Source organism: Egretta garzetta, unplaced genomic scaffold, assembly GCF_000687185.1.
Source record: "Egretta garzetta isolate BGI_Z169 unplaced genomic scaffold, ASM68718v1 scaffold155, whole genome shotgun sequence".
Classification (NCBI taxonomy): domain Eukaryota; kingdom Metazoa; phylum Chordata; class Aves; order Pelecaniformes; family Ardeidae; genus Egretta; species Egretta garzetta.
Window position 1 is genome coordinate 483,291 of NW_009259613.1, and position 21,866 is coordinate 505,156.

Genomic DNA, 21,866 nt, shown 5'->3' on the forward strand with positions numbered 1-21,866 from the left:
CCCTTGAAGGCAGCACCAAGGGGGTTTTGGCCTTTTTTTGTGACAAATAAGTGGAGAGGAGGGAGTGCCACCTCCTGTTTCAAAATGGCTGAATCCTTTTTGCTGTGAAAGATAAACTTATGTCTGAGCCTAACCCAGATTTGACTAGTTACAGGGTGAGAACTAAAGAGCTAAGCCAACAGGAGCAGTCAAAACAGAAGGCTGTCAAGGAAAATTTTGTGTAGACTTGCCTCATCATTTTTTGGTGTGAATTAAGCAATGATTATTTGTATGTTTGTAAAACAGGTAGGGATTTGCTTTATTTTAGGTTATAGTTCTTTCTTATGAAGCATGGACAAGCATGGATAGCTGGATGTGTATAAAATGCTCACTGTCTTCATTTCTTCCCTTGTTTAACAGTACCACCAGCTTCAGGATGAGTACTTCACCAGTGCTGTAGTTCTCTCACTAATTCTAGCTGCCTTATTTGGCCTTGTCTACCTTCTAATAATACCACAGTAAGTTTCTGTCTTTTGTCATTATAATTCAAAGTGGAACATCTTCAGGCATGCACAGGTTAAAACATTAATGTCTTTGGAATGGGAATTAGCAGCCATCTCCTCAAACAGGAGATTCTGTCTTGGTATACTCTCAGTCTAACTGCTATCTCTTCCATTTGTCCAAAGGAGCCACATTTTGCTGTCTTATTTAAAACAATTTATTCCCTGTTGTCTCTTTTTTTTTTTTTTTGATAGAAGGATGCACTTAGAAGAAAAAAACACTGAAATCTGATAAACTTATTTAAAGCATTTCTGCACTACAAACAAAGGTGTTGCTGCAGCTTTTCTAAAGCTTTCTTACTAAAGCTTTTCCAGTATTTGTGCTGGCTTTGGATGAGTTACTTCAAGTATTGATAGTAACAAAGATAAAACTATACAGAGCTTAGCTGGAACTGCCTGCTTCTGAAGTAAAGCCCAGCTGCAGTACATGGCAATTTAGAACAAGGAGAGACAAAGAGTGTTAGCGTAGTTGAAACTAGCATGAATTTCTAGGAATCATATGGTATGGTAGTTGATAATCTTTCCAAAAAGTACTGTCACTTAAACAGCATCTGGACAGAGATTCAGTTTAAGCTCTGATCTGACATACAATCTCCAGCAGAACATGACCACTGAAGGCCACGAAGATACACTGGTTCATCACTGAGTTAGTTAGAAAAGCCACCCCTGAATGGTTTTAAGTTCTCTCTTCCAGAGTCTGTTGGTGGTGGCTTCATACAACCAAATCACTAGTCTTGTTGGGCTCTTCCCTGCTGTGACACAGATGCAACCATGAGCTAGACTAGACTAAAACTTTGGAAGTGTTGGAAAATTTCCCCTCTCCACAGAACTTGGAGCTTTAAGTTGCTCTTTAGAGTGCCAAAGTAGTTATGACAAGAGAACACAAAAGCCAAGATCTTGTAATCTGTTACTGTAATGGGAGAAGTGACAATAATGGTGTTTGACATGTATCACAATATTCCAAGGAGGTTCAAAATCTAGAGACAAGAAAATGTTGTAAGAAATCCAGTTGCTGCATAAATACACAGAAAGCAATGGGCTTGACATTCTCCCAATTCCTATGATCATCTGAGCAAAACAGCTTCTCAGCTGAAGACATATTTTATATCCCCAGATGGAGTTGCTGAAAGTAAGGCTATGTTCCTGACAACCTAAGCTGTCCAATTATGGAGGCACACATGCAATGTAGCCATTAAAAGCCCTGATGATGAACCTTTCTGATGTCTTATGCTGGGTTTATTTTTAAAAACAATGTAGCCCTTTGTTACAAGTGCCAACCCAAATATCTGTCAGGGTCCCAGTCAGTACTAGTGTCAGTTGTTGCCTGTTGCTGCCTTAAAAGATGCTGTTACAATCATGTCCCTGCATTTTTTTCTAGCTTATTACCACCCTGAATACAATTCTCTAAAAGCACATGAGAGCTTGGTATCTATTAATACTTGTATTTAGAATCCACACTGACAGCATCTAGAGTCACCTCCCCATTTTGGATACACATATACCACCACAGAATTTTCCCTCTTTGTGTATTGGTGGGAATTGCTACATGAATTTGAAATCAAAGCCAAATACTCAGAAATTCTACAGCAGAAGACTTTCATTCTTCTCTTCTACTGTTAAAACCCTATAGAAGCAATGCTTCTCCAGTGATGGTCAAGGGCACAAATACATATATGCCTGCAGCTATGGCTCACACCTTCTGGACTGTCTGGGTTGCTCTCACAAGACTAGAAAAGAAGGTGTGAAGATCATGTTATACTGCTGTCATACGGCCCTGGTTCTATGGCTGACTTGGGCCCAGGCTGTCCCTGACCATAAATCAAACCACCAGCACTGGTAGACTAATTTTTGCCAGCTTGCTCACATCTATAAGGTACTGTTCCAATAACACAGATTTTCTGGAGGAGGGAGGTGCTTGGTCTGCACCCCCATTCTCATGAAGAACAAGCCTATTTTGAATGATCAGGAGAGGGAAGATTAAGAATTAAAATAATTATTACAGCATCTTCGTGAACCTAAGATTTTTCTAACCATTGAGGAAGACTCAAAAGGAGGGAGTTGCTCTGTTTCATTAGGACAAGGGATCACAGTCTGGTCTGATTTTATTTGACTTTATAAGTGACTGAGTTGACTGACCTCTGATTTCTAAATCTTTGAGAAGGAGAGATTAAAAGGGAAAAGTGTCTGGTAACTCTTACAGAGCTGCCAAGGCCAAGTAATTGAGTTACACACTCCATGTATAAGAGTCATCACACTGAATATTCTGCATTAGCCTACAATTAGAAAGTGTCTCTCCTGACACACCATACAGTTGAATTTCTGAGATGCTTTGATCCTCTTGCTGAGGTCAGAGTTCACACCATATACAAGGGCATTTACTGATTTCTCGTTCTTGAAAGCAGTGCATTTCACTGTGAAATTTCCTCTGTGATGGTTAGTATTACAGCAAGGGGGAGGAGGAGATCTTCCACCATTTATCCAAAGTACCATTTCAGAAGGATCTGTGCTGTTTGTTCTCATCTGCTACTGCGTTGCATCGCTTTACTTCTACTGTGTTTTGATTCTAGGAGTACCGTAGTTCTTGTTCTCCTGGTGTTCTGCATATGCTTCCTAGTGGCTTGTATTATGTACCTACATGTCACACGAGTACAAGTAAGTGATTTAAGATGTTATGACTGTTTTTACTTTTGGTGGCTATGCCTTGTTGGTCCTTTGGAATATGAAGCCATCAGTGCATGCTTCACAGATTCATAGAGTCTGAAACCTATGTGCTTTTGAAGTTCGTTGCTAAATAATGTATTAGGCACTTCAAAACAGAGATGGTTCAACTGAAAGTAGACTTTTTACATGAGTAATTGGTGCAGCAGTGTAGCGTTCGGTGCCATTAATGCTATGCTTTTTGTCTTTTTTGCTACATCTTCCCTGAACACCTACCACTAGCTACTGAATCATTCCCGTGTTCAGATAACAAGCTGCTTCAACCTGACTTTTTCTCCTTTCTGACTATGGAGCACGCTAGTTCTCCCTTCCTTTCTGGCTGGTATCTGGGTATAAAGTCCTGCTAACTTCCCCTCTGTTTTCAAAACTTTCCCTGCCAAAGCAGCAGCTCTTTTGATGGTAAAGCACAATGTTTTGCACACACAACCCTTGGCCTTTTCAAAACCTTTAGTAATGATTAATTCTTCTGCATTGCATTTTCACAACAGTAATGATGCAGAAGGACATTTGGTTGTTGTAGGAGAGAACTAGGTCTGCCAGATCACAATAAAGCATCTACAGACTAATTTTCTGATGAAAGAAATCCGGAGTGCCATAATCTAAATTTAGTCTTTTCAGACAAGTATCAGGAGAAAACACCTACACAGTTAATCAGCTTTGCTGATTTAGCATACAATAATTTTTAGTTAAGAAAAAATGCCCTTTGGCGGGAGGAAAGTAATTGTTTTCATGGAAACATAAATAGTATACTAGCAAAATATCTGGTACACAGCAGATCTTTATTTATAAACTTAAACAATTATTTGGGAATAATTTGGATTATCTCTTTTGTTTCATAAAGACACAGTAGTTTATCATCTGTTGTTCTGTCTATGGACAGTAGAAACACAGATGAAGTTTGTAGGAAATTGCTCCTCTTTTTTCCATTTCCCTGGGGCTGATGCAAACTTAAAGGTTGTTCTGGCTGTTTTGGCAGTCAACAGAATTTGAATTTATTCCAGGTTCCTCTAGAGATTCAGTACCTTACATGATCAAATCCAGCATTACAAAAATAAAGAAAGATAAAAACTCAGAATATCGTTGTTTGAAATTTTGTGGTGAAAATTTGTCTTACCTAATAAATCAAAGATAACGAATATGCTGTGTATGATGAATATAGAATTGTAAACCAGTCATTCCCCTGTTTTAATCAGCCTTCTGGCACTAATTTGCTATTTTACATTGGACAAGTAACTCAACTTCTCCGTGCTTTGGCATCAAATGCCTCACTCTCAAAAACACTGTAATAATGTTTTACTGTACCAGTTACTCAGCATTTTGGGGATCTGACAGTACTTACTTAGTTAATAAAAATTCCACAAATAAAAGAAAACAAAGAGAATGAAGCCCAAAATACTATGCTGTCATGAAAGAGCAGATACAATCTTAGAATGACTGAAAGTCGGATTTATGACACTTTTAAGTGTCAGTCAAATTTTTAATTCAGACATGTCTCATACTTTACCTTTTAAAGGTTTATTTTCCTTTTCAACCCAATAGCCTAGCATGTCAATATTTAGAACATATATGTACCACACAAAAAAAAAAAAAAGTCTGTGCAATGTGTCAGGGCACATTGTCTTTAGATCTCCATTTTGCTTTGTCACTATTAACCACGCAGCATTATCTTCGAACTATGGGGATTCTCTCTTTAACAAACAGTAGATAACTTATTTGGTTGCAAATTGAATTAATGGAATATATATATATTTCCTTCAAACAAAATTATTATTTTATATTTTATTTATATGGATAAAAACACACATGTTCCACCTCATGTGTGCATAGCATTTTGGTCTAGCTGGGTGGACAACTTGATGGGTAAAAAACTGTTTCGATGATCACATTCAGAGCATAGCAGTTTACGGTTATACACTACCTGGAAGTCAGTAATAAGTGTGTAACCACATGAGTTTATCCCAGGACGTCCTGTTAAACATTTTTATCAATGACCTGCAGAAAGACATAGAGTATACTCATCCCAAGTTTTCAGGTGACTCCAATTTCAGGGTGACAGCCAACACACTGTCAGGATGACCATTGAGGGGGATCCAGCTAGGCTGGCAGAATGGGCCAATAGGAATCTCATAAATACAGTATGGATAAATGCTGTCAAGGCCCTGAGAAGGAAGAACCCCCTGCAATGACACAGGCTGGGGACTGACCAGCTCTGCAGAAATGGCCCTGGGGATCAAGGCGGACAGTACTTTTGGGCCTCTTGAGATCTCTTCCAACCTGAACTGTATGATAATGATGAATAAATGCAGAAATAGTCTATCTCTTTTTTTCATAGCGTAATTTTGGACACTTCTATATCCCCTCCCTTGAGACTCAGCTTTTCAACATGAGATTCTTGCAATTTGAGGGTTTTGTTCTACAATATGCTCACTGTTTTATTAAAGGTGATATATCTCAGGTATCCCAACATGTTTTATTCATGCTGACTAATAATTAAACTGAGTTTTGGCTGTAGCCAATTAACTCAGGTCTGTAATATGCTTATACAAATCTGCTATTGATATGACGTTGGTTGTTCCTCACCTACATTTACATGGAGTTAATCCATACTGAAGCCAGAATGCATTTGCAGTTCACTTTTTTTTTATTATTTTTTCTTTAATTGCTGTATTGTCATGTTTCACAGCCCAGATGAAGTTGATTCACCTATAACTATCTCAAACTTTTACTTCATGGTCACACATACAGGGGAAATGTCTCTGTGCATATGTGAAAGGAAAGGGAGGGAGATTCAGTACACGATTTCGGTTGTGCTAAGGCCACAGAAGCCCCTCTCTATAGGTACTTTGCTGCCTGCTGGAAGCTATGCTTTTGATGTTGATGATAATGAAGTGAACAGTTTTTCTTCAGGATTCGTGACTTTCATCCAAAAATTAGGTGTTTGCTTGCTTCATTTGATCTTAAGTCAAATCCAGCCTTGATAAGTCTGAGCCCCCTCCTTTTAAGGGGCACAGGATTCTTCCCCCTTTAAATCTGATTGTTTCCTGGAGTTGATTCTTACCCCTTGAAGTGACTGGAAGAAGTCCTGGGGTCTGAAAGATGTATCATGGATCCAGTAGATAATAGATGCCCTAAATATTGTTAATGCAAGGGGAAAAGAAGGAAAGCAGATTTCCCTGAAACCAGAGTAGATCTGTATGACTGGAATAATCACATGTACTAGAGCCTGACAGACTTATCCTTCTTCTCTCACCCTCTGTCGCTGGCTTCTTATATGCTCACAGCAGCAAGCACTTCACACTTCACAGTGATGGAATCAGGGTAAAAACGGAGACTCCATTCCACCAGACATTTTTGTTCTCTACTGCTCTTTCTGCTCTAACAAATTCAATATTTTTAATGAGTCCTGAAAATTAAAACTACCCTGGCATTTAACATGACTATTATAGCAGAAGACAGAAATACCACTCTGAAATTCTATGCTACCACAGTATGTTCTCTTGGATCACTATTTGTAGCTGATAATTTGCAAGGCAAAAGATGCTTTAGGTATTTTCCCCATGGGTACAAAATCAAACACCATCCTAATTTATAATTTGCATTATGAGCAGACATCCTACTAACCTTTCAAAGAGTTTTAATTATAGTGAGAAATAATGTATAGTAATAATAACTTCACATTTATTACCCCCAAAAATGCAATTACCATTAAAACACATGTACACATTAATAACTGCATGCTTGTTTCATAATTTGCCATGCAGGCAAAATTTCTGTATCCCTTATTCTCTTCTTTTTATAGACTACTGAAAAATAACAAACCCACTTCAAAAAATATTTTTCAGTTTTTATCTATATTTTTTTTTCTTCCTCAGTGTTTTCCAGGGTGCCTGACAATACAAATTCGTACCATTTTGTGTATTTTTATTGTGATCTTAATATACTCCGTGGCTCAAGGATGTGTGGTGAGTATTTAAATCAAGTATAGCTTAATTTAGCATTCCGTTTAAAGAACAACCTGGTATGGATATTCTCGTCTGGTGAATTCCTACTATTTTTATTATTCATACTTCCAGAGCATTTTTCAAATTAAAACCTTTTGCTATAATTCGGACTTTCACTGCCCTGAGTCAGGGTGTTGAATTAGGAATGGCAAAGCTATTAGAAAATTACACAGATAATACCTAGTCAACACCTATAGAAATTTTTATGTCAAACCTTAGTATCACATAGTCTGCTGATGTCTTATACTTTATGGGAAAAATATTTTTAAATGTTCATCTTGCTTACTAGTTCAATGGCTAATATTTTGTGACAGACAAGGCATGGTCTAAAATGACATTACTTATTTCTATATGGCAACTTACAGAACATATTTCTGTGTAATAATGGGGATATTTTTAGTCCAGGCAGATCAGAAAAGATAACGAGATCTTAAAATATAGACAGTGTTGCATAACGAGAAGATGTGCTTACGCTGACATTCACATCTAACGTCTAGGAAGCTTCTCTTGTATGAAGTGAACTTGCTCAATACTTCTGAAAATTGAGCTTCTTTTACTATAGATTAGCAGCTAGTTCTAAATGGGATCGACTTGAATGTCAAATGGGATTTAAACCTCCACCTAAGTATTTGGCATTTAGTTGTCAAATTCCTAGCACTCAATTTCAGCATTTTGGCTGCTAATGCTAATGAATTAAACATGTTAGGTACCCAAAGGAAAGAATCTGCACAAAAATAGCACACTAAACACAATTGGAAATGCTGAGAAGGCAGATGTCTCAAATCATGCCTCTCTGCGGGATTTAGGCAATGTGTTCTGACCAATAAGAAGACAGTCATTTCATGAGCAATTCACAGTGCTAACTGAGATGCCAAGCCCCTTATTCTGTATTTTGTGCGTTCACTTGTCCCTGGACCTGCCCTAAGAACATCTACAAAGCTGATCCACATGAACTGAATGGGCAGAGGATCCCTTGTCTGCAAATTCCAACGTCCTGAGAGGTACCAAGAATAGCTGATGTCCAGACATTTCTGGGAATTCCTGAACATCAGTTGTGTAACACACAGCCCTAATAGCAACACACATATCTGTGATTCTTAATGTGCATATAAGCCGAAAATGCATAGAGATGTGCAGTGCCTCCAGGCTAGCTAGCATCTCAGCAAGTTCTGTGTGTGACTTTGGGATTGCGATGAGTATTATGACAGCCCCCATAGAATATTGTGAATATTGTGGATCAGCCCCCATAGATCTGACACTTAATTTGACCAGATAAAACAAGCACCATTGTTGCTGTTTAAAGATGGTGAAAATGAGAAACAGACTTCATAAGGCCTAAGGCAACATTGAACATCAGTGGAAGAAGGCAGGCTAGAATTCAGAGGTTCTGGCCTCCAATAAGGCAGAGTTCATTCAATTACAAATTAGAATAGGTCACAAATGCAACTTTATCCTTTATTGAAGCAAAAATAGCATTGAAATGCTTAGGAAAAAGTGTTTAATTGGTAGAAATTATTAGTTCCTACAAAGTAGTGCCTCCAGAATTCTCACCAACAGAGGAGCTAGGTGTTGAGGTTTCACTCTTAGTTGTAGAGCAGATGATATTTTCCTGGGTGGATTGCACATCATTTATGAAGCACTCATGCCTGCCTATGTTTTGGGATGAGTTTAGTATGAACAGCATTTTTAAGAATGTTGAACAAAATCACATTAAACGGATTTTTCACATCACTCTTTCTCATCTTATTTCATAATGTTAGCCATTATGAGTTTAACTCACATTTTATCTGTTATGTCTCATCTTTTTAAATGACTACAACCCCCTGTAAAATATATTGCTTAATCACCTTTTAGGTTGTCAGTTATTTTACAGCATGCTATAAAATTTCATTATCAGTGGTTAGGATGAAATAAAAAGGTATAATAACACACTTCAAAAGAGAAGCTTAAGTACAGGGCACGGCTTATGTGGTGGTGCCTGTTAAAATCAATTTCACACTACCATCCCACTCTCCTCTTTTATGCTCTTATCCTCTCCCTTTGTAAGGCGTGAAGGTTGGAGTGCAATTAAAACTGGAGCTCTAGAGACTTGCATGATTTGCCAGAAATTCCTCCCTTCCTTGGATAACAGCTCTGAGATGTGTACATGGCATTGCCTTTGGAAGAAGCAAGTTAAATTTCCTCAAGTTTCCCACAGGAAATGCACTAAAACATTTTTTTATTTCCCAGTCTAGGGAGGAAATGGAACTCCTTAGAGAACTGAAATGGCTGGGATAATTAAAGATGAGGCCTTGTATTTGAATCATATGTGATAGCAGAAGTAGCTCTGAAATGGAGAAAAGATATTATTCATGTTTAGCTTTTCAATCAAAGATTAAAATGTTTTATTTTATATTTGATTAATTGAAATTGATACAATTTACATAGTCAATAAACCAAACACATATCTTTTTGTGCTTTGTGCAAGAATCTTTCTCACCCACATGACTACATAAAATGTTTACTGAAGTTCCTTAATTTTGCAGGAATATGTTGGCTTGTGAACCTCTTGCTTTTGAGCACTGAGAGGGAAACTATTCAATTAAGCCCAAACTTTAATTGGTTGGCCTTACTGGCATCTAATCAACAAAGCATGTCTCCCACCTAAAACAGAGTAAAGCGCTACAGGAAAAGGAGAGAGGTTTTATTAGAGCAGTGAGCTGGCTGGGAACTCTACGGCCATATTTTCCCAATGAGAAATGAACTACAGTCAGCCCCCATAGAAGCTGCATTTCTGTTTATTTCATATTTAACTTTCTCCCCTTCTTGCCTCTCCTGTCTTTTCTAGGTTGGCTGTATGCCTTGGGTTTGGAATACCAATTCCAGCAGTTCAATAGTTATCATTTCTCCTGGTGGAACAAATAAAACAATGAGTGAACTTCCATGTGACACAGCCCACTATGCTTTCCTTTCCTGTGTAGTGGGGACTCTCACCTTGGCAATATTTCTACGTGTATCTTCCTTGCCAAAAATGATTCTCCTGCTTTTTGTTACAATTTTGTACATAGTTATTTTGGAACTCAGTGGTTACCGAAAAGCAGTGGGGTAGGTATCTTGCAAAGTTAAAGCAATGGGTATTTCTGTATAGCTAGTCACAATATTGACTACTCATCTGTGAATTGTCCACTAGCATTCATTACTGCTTAGGGCTATATACTCAGTAGAGCTTAATAAATACTTAAGCCATCCTCTCCCCAGCAACTGTAGGATCTAGTAACATCCATCAACAGGAGATAAGCTTTTGGGAACTAGCAAGTGTTGCCCCATTATTCTGTAGTTTTATGCTAACATACCTCAGCAGAACATACTGCAGTCTAATTATAACATGAAATAGAAAAACACTGTTAAAAACTTCACTTCCATGTTTCAGCAGCCGTCAACCAATTCCCATTTCATTTAAGCTTTTGAGCGATTTTGTATTTCCTAATTAAAAGCATGCACACACATTACAGTAATGTATAGCATTATCAGATCCTCAAGGAGTTGCATGTTGGTGTGATGCAGTGATCTGCCACCCATCTCCCTGCCCGTATGAGCCTCTTAGAAAAGGCTAGTGATTAGGGGGTACCCACATGTTCTAAACTAAAGGTGTGCATATTAAAAATATGCCGTTAGGTATTAAAAAACTTGGAATAACTGATTTACTTTCCTTTAATCTTTAAGGGGTGGCTCCTTTTATATGCGTGGCTATGAACCAATACTAGCCATTCTGCTGTTTTCTTGTGCTTTGGCACTGCATTCCAGACAGGTGGACTTGAAGCTGCGTCTGGACTACCTCTGGGCTGTGCAGGTAAGTCATAGGACTTTTCTTTCTAGCATCCATACACACAAAATGATGTCTGACTTTTTGAATTGGCTCGCAAATACTTTGAGAACAAATCAGTTGGACTAAGACACTTTCAAAATTTTTCATGTCATGGTTTACAGAGAAAAATTATTAAAGCTTTCTCTTCACAGACATATACAATACATTTGCTCTGGAGAAGTGATTTTTTTTTTTTTTTTGCTTTGCTTGTAGTTGTTCCATAACAGTACATCATTGATGAAGTTATATACATATTTTTATATATATGGTGCATTAAGAATAGAGAGAATTTCAAACATGGGAAATTGACTTTTAGCAATATAAATCTGAGATAAACAAACTAAATCCATGGGTTTTTTTCGTTTTATAATGCAAAAAGGTGTGAAAATAAGTTGACATTCAGATAAACTGAAAAGAAGGAAATAAAACTGAAAAAAGGAAATACTTACACCCATATCATGCAATGAAATGATGGCACTTTTTCTCAAAGGAAGATCATAAATTTATTTAGATCATAAATGCATTGGCTTTTTTTAAAAAACATATTTCCTAACTATCAGAATCACAGCAAAACCTATAGAAATTCTATTAGGCATAAGCAGGGGCATCGGGAAATTTCTACCCCCTGTCACGCCTCTCAGCTGTCCTATTCCCACCTCCAAAGTGTTTCACACTGGCCCCTGAGGGAAGGAGAAAGTTGAAGATGTAAGTTGGTTTTGGTGGAATTTGGAGGTTGCCTTTCTGATAAATCTTACACTCTTACACTCACATTATAAGTTCACAGAGGTCACATCCTGTTCTCACCTACACCCCATTAACTATGTTGTTAAGAGGACTGTATAAATTGTTGCAGTGCTTGATTTTATGTGTGAAATCATGACTGGAACACATGGCTTAAACACATGCCTGACTCTACTGTATTACCTAGAATGGATAAATCAGGAATGACTTAGCTCTGTTATCTTCTACTCTTCAAGTTTTTCAACCTAACAGTTAAGCTCTGTTGGGGTTTTTTGTTTGTCTTGATGTCCAAGACCATGTCCACCTCCTTTATGATTTAAGTTTATCTTGTTCTATAATTTCTGTGGACTCTGTGCTGTTTAACTGAGTCAACAACATGTGATCGCTTAATTTAATTTTTGTCCTATGACCTGCAGTATTGATAGGTGCTGTGCCTGTCAGTCTCAGAAGTTTGTTTTGGACAAACTGATAATAGGTTCCACTTGCTATGGTGCCAAATAGAGTTTTCAGGTGGAAAAAAAATCCCCTGACTTTGAAACTCAGAGCAGCACATGACTAGCTGTTTAGCAGCTATCTTTATATAGATTGGCAGATGATGGAGGTATGTGAGTGCTGTATGATCCATGAATACCAGACCTTTAGGTTATTCCTAGGAATGAAATAGAGTAGCAAGCAGGAAGATACTGTTTTGCTATCCTGTGGCCTTTCAACGAGTTCCAGCATCTTAAATGCTTTTCATCATTCCAGCTACTATGACCTGCATGGTGAATTGTGCATCCCTAAGGAATGTAATGCTTAAAGATTCTTAAAAGTAAGATTAAAACTAAGTTGGCTTTTGATTAGCAATGGATTAGTTCTAAAAATTCAACTACAGGAAACTAATGGGATGCTTGCCTGCCGAAAGACCAGAACAGGACAATAGCAAAGGAAGAAATATAAACTTTTTCTGTTTTCTTGGGGCCAGGTTTTACAGAAATACCTAGTCATCTACCACTATTATTAAAACCATTGTGCACTTGCTCCAAAGGACAATAAGGGAAGTAAAGACATATGGATGCCAATCAAATTTCAGTAATGTCCAGCGGCATCTTCAGGTACCATTTCAAAAAGTGCTTTTCATCTGAGAAGATCAAATGCCTGTTTTCAGATCTTTTCAACTGCAAATGTGGTACCATCTTGTCTGTGAGATTTGCATGATAATTATCAGAACGGAAAAAAAAATCAGTGTAAGTAGAAAATTCAGAAATTAGGCATCAACATAACTACCATTCTTTAAAATCAGTATGCTGGGTAGATGCTTGGCCTCTTTGATTATCTGGGTATATACCTTTGTTCTTCTCAATTCCACATGGAAGATCTATTCCCTGTATGATAAATAATAGTGGATAACATGTTGTAAGGAATGTTGTCCTGGTTTCAACTCTGTGTATTGGTTGTAAATGATATTGAATAGAAGGGCTAGTATTCAAGATACATAACATGCAGAAGTACCATTGTGATGTATCTTACAGAAGTGCTTATGGTGCTTACCTATTCCAATAGATAAGTAAAAAAACCCATTATCTTTGTACTTATTAGGCTCTTTCGCATAGTAAAAATCTGAATATTAAAAGCTCTGGGAACATTGTTGGTTGGAAATATCTATATATTAAAACTGCTTTTGAATAGTTAGCAAACTCCCAGCTACTAATTGGTTAACAATCTTTAAGAGGCGACAAGGGCAAAACCCACCTTCCTGAGTGACAGTTTTCTCTAGATGCTGGACTGCAGGAGCCCTGTATATGGTTTAACAGCATTCTTGGTCATGCTTCTCTGCAGCTGCAGCACTACTTACCATTGAACTATGTTGGCTTAACTTCATTGCATTCTTGGTAGCAGAAGTTTTAGAAGGACTGTTGACTTAGTGCACAAGGACTGTGGAGATTTTCTTCTGTTTGACAGAGTGAGTGTGCTGGTTCTTTGTGCCAACACTGAGTGGCATGAACCACTGCTAGAGCTTGAGACTCACATCACCCAGTAGCCAGCCACTCCTGTGTGAAAGATGTCCCAATATGTATTTTTGGGAAGCTTCTCAGTTGTTGGCTTACAACTGGGAGAATTTCAGACTCAGGGGCTATTCTGGAAGTTGTAAGCACTTTGTTTGCATACTTTTGGTAAAGCTCATTGTAGGGCTAATCCTGTAAAAATGTTCTCAGATGAATAAAACCATTTGTGGCATAAGCTGCAATAAAAAGGATTTAATAGATATTTTCATTTATTTAATCATGAGCAACAAACAATCTAGTACTAACTAAATGATATTTTAAACACTGAAAGTACCAGCAATTAATACCATTATTAATGAGAATATATGGTTAGATGCTCATTGTTCTAGGGTAAGGTCTGAGGAAACCCCATTTCCATAGATTTTGTCTGCCACATTAGGAAAATTGTGTTTTGAGGAAAACCAGATTTCAAACAAGAAAAACTCGTTTAGAAAAATGATACAGTTTCAAGAGAAGTTAGTCTAATTTCCATGCATCTAGGTTACATAACCAGAACAGAGATAATACAGTATGATTTATGTACATCGTGTGGAAAAAATATTTTTTTTCTGATTGATGATAACTTGTTAAAGCATTTATATTTGTACTTATTGTTCACACATCAACAGTGTTATAGGTTCTTGTTGCTTTTGCTAGGTTTTTTTCTGTGCCAAATTTAACCTTTCTGAATATCACATTATTTCCAGAAAATATCTGGGTTTTTTTTTTAACAGGCAGTGGGAGGAGAATTTCATTTTCTACATAATATTGTTGAGTAACTCTTGTGTGCCTCATATGACAGTAACTGTGAATAGCAAATATAGGAGCATTTTACTTATTTGTGACTGATAATCACTTTTGCTTATGCAAATTATTCAATAAGACTGAAAAAAAGGACAAATAAATCCAAGCAATAAATTTATGAAGAAGTGAAAACTGCCAAAAAATGAAGTTGCTCACTCACCCAGAATTTGTCAGGGGAGGAAAATAAAAATAATACAATGATATGACTGATTGTTGCATTTTTCAGGAAATACTAGAATATCATTCAGCTGTCTTTTCTAATCCATGACACTTGTAAGAAATATGTATTTTACAGTCAGCAGGCAAGACTTGCCAGGTGTGCTTGTACTTCCTCTTAAAAATCTGTCCCTATAGAAGCAGTGTGATGGGTCTCTTCCCTGTGGTTTTAGTGCCACCTTCAGGTACAAAGGTGATGTTTATATGGCACCGGTGCCTGGCTTCATTTTAGCTGTATCTTGAAACAGTGGATTTTCATGTGATAACTCTTCAGTCCGTGACATTGCTATTGCATTTTTCTGCTTATTAAACAGTCGCCTGATAGCTCAGGTGATACAACAGGTCAGGCCACTTCCTGAACAGAGGATGTGTAACCAGTTACCAGCATTGTAAAAACTGTGGGATGCTGTGTAACTTTGTAAAATACAATAGCTGTTAATTACACTGATGTCAAAAGCCATAGTACCAAAGAACATTTTAAATGTTGTCACCAGGTCCAAAGCAAAAACAAAGCCTGCTTTTAAATACTGCAGGTCTGCAAATACAGTTCTGCAAAATGACCTAGCTGCCACAGATACTGAACAGGTATAAGCAAAAAGCAGAAAGTGAAAAACAATGTTGCAAAATTTTCTTTCTTGTTTATTTTCACAATAATCTGTCTTGTTTTTTGAGTTGGCAGCTATTGCATAAATATCATGCTGGCAGCTTTCCTTAATTAACCAATAGAAATAGGGTCAATTAGATGGAAGTTTGGATGCTGTTTAGCTGTTTGGATAATATTTCCACCAGGAAAGTAAATACCTGTGATCTGTGGCATTTTAGTCTTCTTTCTGCAGCCCCAAGTACTGCCTCTCCCTTCTCAGTGCTTGTTTTCCAGGGGAAAGGGTGATGCCTACACATCCTTTTATCTCAGCTTCTCAAAGAGTAGGCACTAGGACCTCATGAGTCTCAAGAGGAAAGATGGTTTTCATTGCATTCCCCTGAAGGGCAGAAAGCAGGAAGCTGGAAAAGGGTCCAGAAAATAACAGTAACTGGTTAACTTCCCACCCCACAGAGCCATGTGATGGGATGGTTTGAGAGTCCTCACTACTGAACATGACCAATTCTTTTTCTGCCTCACCTTCACTCCTTATCTTCCCTTGCAGGAGACATAAGGACACCATTCCTCTTTCCCCAGGCAGCTCCTTAGGAGTTGCATATATCAGAGCCGTGCAGGGTGAGAGAATGGATATTCTAACTCTATGCAGCAGTAGCAGAGAAAGTACACTTCAGTTCATATTCCTAGCAGATCACTTTAATAAAGGCAGGATGTTAGATATGTGTTATGTCTGGATTATGCAAGTGCAGTCCATGCAGAGACTCCAGCTAGGGTACCAGCAATAATACAGCAGTACTAACCCAGTGTGTGGTCTAAGCTAATATACTTTGCTTTCCAACATGAAGTAGCTCAGAAGGAGTGCTGTGCTAATTCCATGAACATTCTGCTTCTAGGTCTGGGGCTAGGTCAGGCAGAGCTAACCATGTTATTCTTCATGGCACTGTGCTGCCCCATATAGGCATTGCCAGTACAAATGCCTCCCTGAACCACAGGGAGAGAGTGCACTCTTCTCTCCCTGTGGGCTAGGAAGTGCCTGAAATAGGCCAGGGCACAAAAAGCTAAGAGTATGTGACCTACATTCCCCTAATTCTGCTGTTTGCATAACTTGTCTCTAGGGTTTCCTACCATTAACCACCATGGTATAATTCAACAGCCTTCCATGGCCTTAGTGATTTTCATCTCACTTCTGGCAATTTCTCAGAGTCAAAACTGTAGTTAACAGTTTTGCACCCAAAGAGGGGAAGAGACCTTGCTAGCTGTTTTGGAAGTGTGGCATTCTACTGTGTTTCTTAGCAGTGGTGACACCCTTGATGCCTTCCCCTGCTCTTAGAGGATTTTGCCACCCCTTCATGACTTTTGTAGTTTGGTTTGAGCCACTAGGTCTTCACTCAGGAGCTCAGTTCTCAGCCTCTGAGTCACGGCTGTGGTCCCATCATTATGAACATTGTCACACCCATACCTGCACACACACAGTAGTGTCACTATTATTTCTCTCCCAGTAGTTTCATGACTGTACTGAAGCGAGACAGAAAGGAGAAAAGCCATCACATGCCTTCAAGTTCCGTCAGAAGAAAACAAACAGGCTAGAGTGACCTTTTTCATTGATTTTATCTTGGTATATTAGAGTTGTCTTTTATTTCTGTGCGTCAAAGCAGTCCAGCAACCAAGGTCACAAGGGTCTGCTTCTGTACTGGCAGCTTTGTCCTTGTGCTGTGCCTTGCTCTGAAACCTCTGCTGAGAATCATACACAATGGTAGGACACATTGCATATTGCTGAAGAACATTCTCGGTCATGTTTTCCAAAAGGAACACTTTGGTTCACGACTGGGCAAGTCAGAGGAATCTGATCACACATTTCCAGATCAGGAATGAACAGCAGCTGCCAGTGTTTGAGCAACATCACTATCCATGCGATGTGTCAAACTGATTACTTCACTTACCTACTGGTAATTTTTATTACTTTGACTTGTCCAGAAATCTCTACACGCTGGCCAAAGGTGTATTCTTCTCTAGGCTGCTATTCTGCCCCATATTGTATTGGGAGCTTAACTGAGAACCTTAAATGTGCCTAGGAAGAAAGTAACAAAAAAGTTCTTATTCAAAAAATAGAGGAATGGAGAAGCAAGCCCAAAATGGACTCTTTATTCAGAGCTGAATTCAGTTTGCAAGTCTCTTTGCTGTTGTCAGAGTAAAATTTCCCATATTCCAGTATGACATAAAAATGAGGGTGTAAGCTTGGTTTGGATTTTCAGCTGAAAAAAAAAGCTCGCAAACAGGAAATAGATACTTGCTTAGAATAAAAATTTCAGGTATATTTCTTGCAGAGCTTAACTGCTATTTAATGTTCACTGATATTTTACCTCTGGGATAAATTCTGATTCTTATTACACAAATTAGAGGAGGAGCTGAGGATTTGTTTCAAAAGAAAATGATTTCTGAAGAAGTTATGTTTACAAAGGCAGTTCTTTTTCAGCATTCTTTCTACTTATAAAGAAATTTAAGAATACAGAAGTAAACTGCAAGGCAAAGCAGACTCTGTGCTTTGAATAAAAAGATTGTTTCCTAAGTTTTGTCATGGAAAGCAAAAATTTAGCTTCCTGAAAAAAAAAAATCACATGTAAAGAATATTGTAAGACTACACAAAGGCAAGAGGTAACTGGTTTCCTCCTACTTAGACGGGAATGGATAGTGAGAAAAGTATGTGGACTTTGTAATAGACCAGGAGAGCAAATTCTAGATACAAAGGGACACCAACAAAGATTAGAGCAGATTCTTCAGTGTTTTACATGGTTGTAGTTTCTCAACAAGGTCTGAGAATTTGGCCTTCTATTCTTCTGCTGACTAACTAGATAAACCAAATCATATTGGGATCACAGCAGAAGATTCATTACAGTTCTGTGGGTGTGACTGAAGAAAAAGAATAAGCTGTGATTTCTATGAGTTGAATTATATAGTACTGATCAGATGTTTTCTACTTTAAATCAGAATGTGGGGTCAAAAATCACTCTAACAACAAGCAGCAAATTCCAGAGAAGTAATTTTGCAGAAGAGTCTACTAAGGACTAGGCTGGAATTTGCAAATGTAGGAGTCCCAAATGAGATTCCTAGATATTCAGTATTTTTCCAATAAGGGGTCTGATTTTTAGAATTGCTTCCTAATGCATGATTCCCACTAACTCCTGTGAGTCAAGACACTTATAATAAGATACCAGCATCTTGGGTTAAGTACCTCAGCTGTGTTAACTCCTAGGTACTCTTTCTGAATGCTGTCATTCACATGAATGGTAGAATTTCTGTTGCTGTTGTGCACAGAAATTTCTGTGCACAGGAACTGTATATGGTTTCGTGACAAATACCAGAGTAATTAAAAACAACTCTAGAAATGTTAATTATATTTATATTAAAATATTTTTTTAAATTGCATATCATTCTTAAGGATGTTCAATTTTAAAGTATTTTTCTCTGTTGAAGCTACAGTCTTACCAAGTCTGTTACCATTTCACTGCAAAATGACATAGGCTTGCTTTAAACACTGGTGATTCTCCAGGCTTCTCTTTTTTGAAAGGTGGATCAAATACTGCTGTCACTGTCTCCACCTACCTGTGAAGTAATTGGCCTCCAAGTCCAATGTGACTTAAGTGGGATTATTCCAGCTTTTTACTCTGCAAAAATATCAAGGGCCTATTTAAAAGAACAGAGAACTACAGAAGACACGAATACGCTTAGCTGATCAAACCCTGAAAGCAGTCATCAGCCCAGAGACTTTAGCTTGAGTTACTAAGGGCTTAAAGGGATTTTGCCCCAGTGTAAAAGCATGGTATGGAACAACTGTTCCCACTCTACTTTGCAGGCTTTGTTTTGCTCAGTTTAATTTCAAAGGATAAATTAATATAAGTTATTTGATGGCTTCAGCTCATTTTTTACTTTTTGGAAAGGTTTTTCTTTTCCTCTATCCCCACAGGCAGAAGAAGAGAGAGATGATATGGAGAGAGTCAAGCTGGATAATAAAAGAATTCTCTTCAACCTGTTGCCAGCACATGTTGCACAGCACTTTCTTATGTCTAATCCAAGAAATATGGTAAACCAAGATAAAATTTATATGCATGGTGATGTTGTATGGGTGTAACCTTGTGTAGCTTGGGTCACCTTTCAACTGTATGTTTTCAAGAAAGGCTTGGACTTAGAAAATTTCATTCGTGTTAAAATGAATGTAAGAACTTGTATTCAAGAATTAGACTGGGATTATTTCTTTCACTGTAGTGTCCTTCTCTGAAGAATTTTAATAAAAATCAGGATAAGGGAATGTTGTGCCCTTCAACGTCAATGCAGCCAAGTGTCTGCATGCAAAACACTAATTTTTTTTTCAATCCATTCATAATATTGTGATTTATCACAGTATTTGATGAGCTCAGTTTGGTTTTGAATGGTGAAGTGTATGAACTGCCAAACACTTCCATGTGAACCACTCTAGTTCTGGAAATACATTGCCATTACCAAACAAATCCATTTATAGTTAAAAACAGAGGATTATACACAGCCAAGGAAGACACAGTAGCTGTTAACATCAAAGGCTGCAGTGATTGAATAAAGTGGTTCAGGAAGCCCTTACCGGTGCAGCTGCAAAACCTGCAGCACTGGAGTAGCCCAAACAGCTATGATACTGCTCTTGAGAGTTTGAATCAATGTATTTGAACCACAGAAGAGAGGTTTTATTTTCTGTGAGCCCTCCGAATTCTTAAGAGAAACCTTAACATACAGAACAGCAATATATTGTTAATGTTGAATACAGGACTCTGCAACTCAGAGAAAAACAGAAAGGAACAAGGCTGGGTTTGTGCTGCAGGGTAAAATTGTTCCATCTCCTATTTTAGTTATAAAACAAAACCGAGAAAATGCAATTTTGCTTCTCATACAATAAAAGTTCTACAACTGTTAAGACTTTCTACAAAATTTTTACTCACTGCTTCCATGTCTAAACAGAGAAGACAAGTTGTTGTAAGTGGTTTTAACAGCTTGGGTATTAATTTTCTTCTGTGTTTTTGAGTGGAGCAATTTTTCAACATTTTTTTTTAATAGGGCTGGCTTTCTCTCTAGCAAAAATTATGGCCTTTGTCCTAGCTATTGCTTAGCAGTAGAATAGTTATCATAATAGTGATGCCTGGTTTAGATCAACCTTTTAAAATAAAAATTATATCTGCCCATGAACTGCAGGACCTTTATTATCAGTCATATTCTCAAGTAGGAGTGATGTTTGCTTCCATCCCAAATTTCAATGATTTCTACATCGAATTGGACGGCAATAATATGGGAGTGGAATGTTTACGCCTGTTGAATGAAATTATTGCTGATTTTGATGAGGTAAGGTCTGAACACTTTGTCTTTGAACTGCCTAACAAAACAGTGCTGTAAACTTTCTATTTAATTGTAATTGGCGTCCACTGGACTCCTCCAAAATGCCCAGTTTGTACTTCTAGGTACACGAGTCTCACCTCAAATTCCTCTGATACAAGAAGAGTTTTAAAATGCAAGTTAACAGTAGTTTTTTCAATTAACTGAGTGGACAAGCCTCAACTTACAAAAATAATATGGTTTAATCCACTTGCACATATTATCTGATAACTATGGTTGCTTGTCTAAAATATTATGTAATATTTAACAGTTTTATGTTTTAAACAAAGCTTATGGACAAAGAATATTATAAGGACATAGAAAAGATCAAGACAATTGGAAGTACATATATGGCAGCTGTGGGACTCGTACCTACTTCAGGAACTAAGGTAAGAAGATTTTACAAGATGGTCATTTGTGGAGGAACCATTCTCCTTCAATTTCCAGAGGAATATCAGAAACACAACTTTATGTGATTATAAATAACTTGTATTACTACTTTACAACAATTTAAATTTGAAATTCAAAGAACAACTGTAGCCTGAAAAGAAAAGTTGCCATCCTAGAAGTTGCTTATATGGCTTCCTTTGGGATTTCATTGTCTGCAGCTCTGGTTTCTCTGCAAAATGGTGTATAAAGCTCCTAAGTCAGAGTGGTAGTGTTTTAAACCCAGTATCTTAGATGACCTTGTAAGATGCAGGAAGGGGAGACTCTAGGTGTAATGAATTTCTGCAAAACTAACACAAGAATATTGAAATGTGATTTTTTTTTTCAAAACAAACAGCCTCTCTCAACCACCATCATGGACAGGAACTTAGTGCTAGGTACATTGCTGCACTTTACACTGGTCCCTCCAAATCAGCTCTTCTTTGTCTCTACTGCTAGCATTCTTTTTACCCCTTTAATTACTCGGCAATAAAAAAGTCAGTCATTTCAGATCCACTAGTTCTGGGGTACAGTTCTTCTGTATCCTCATTACTACCCCTGAGTATG

At 37.7% G+C, this 21,866-nt stretch overlaps 1 protein-coding gene across 1 annotated transcript in view; it reads left to right on the forward strand.

Annotated features, from left to right (window-relative positions):
* ADCY1 (adenylate cyclase 1) overlaps window positions 1–21,866 on the forward strand; it is a 316,417-nt gene that overhangs the window by 288,207 nt on the left and 6,344 nt on the right. Inside the window, exons 13-20 of the mRNA XM_009638467.2 lie at window positions 400–497; window positions 3,107–3,191; window positions 7,130–7,219; window positions 10,086–10,342; window positions 10,961–11,087; window positions 19,447–19,563; window positions 20,697–20,843; window positions 21,164–21,262. Of these exons, the coding sequence (XP_009636762.1) occupies window positions 400–497; window positions 3,107–3,191; window positions 7,130–7,219; window positions 10,086–10,342; window positions 10,961–11,087; window positions 19,447–19,563; window positions 20,697–20,843; window positions 21,164–21,262 (1,020 nt within the window). The remainder of the gene's footprint in view (window positions 1–399; window positions 498–3,106; window positions 3,192–7,129; window positions 7,220–10,085; window positions 10,343–10,960; window positions 11,088–19,446; window positions 19,564–20,696; window positions 20,844–21,163; window positions 21,263–21,866) is intronic.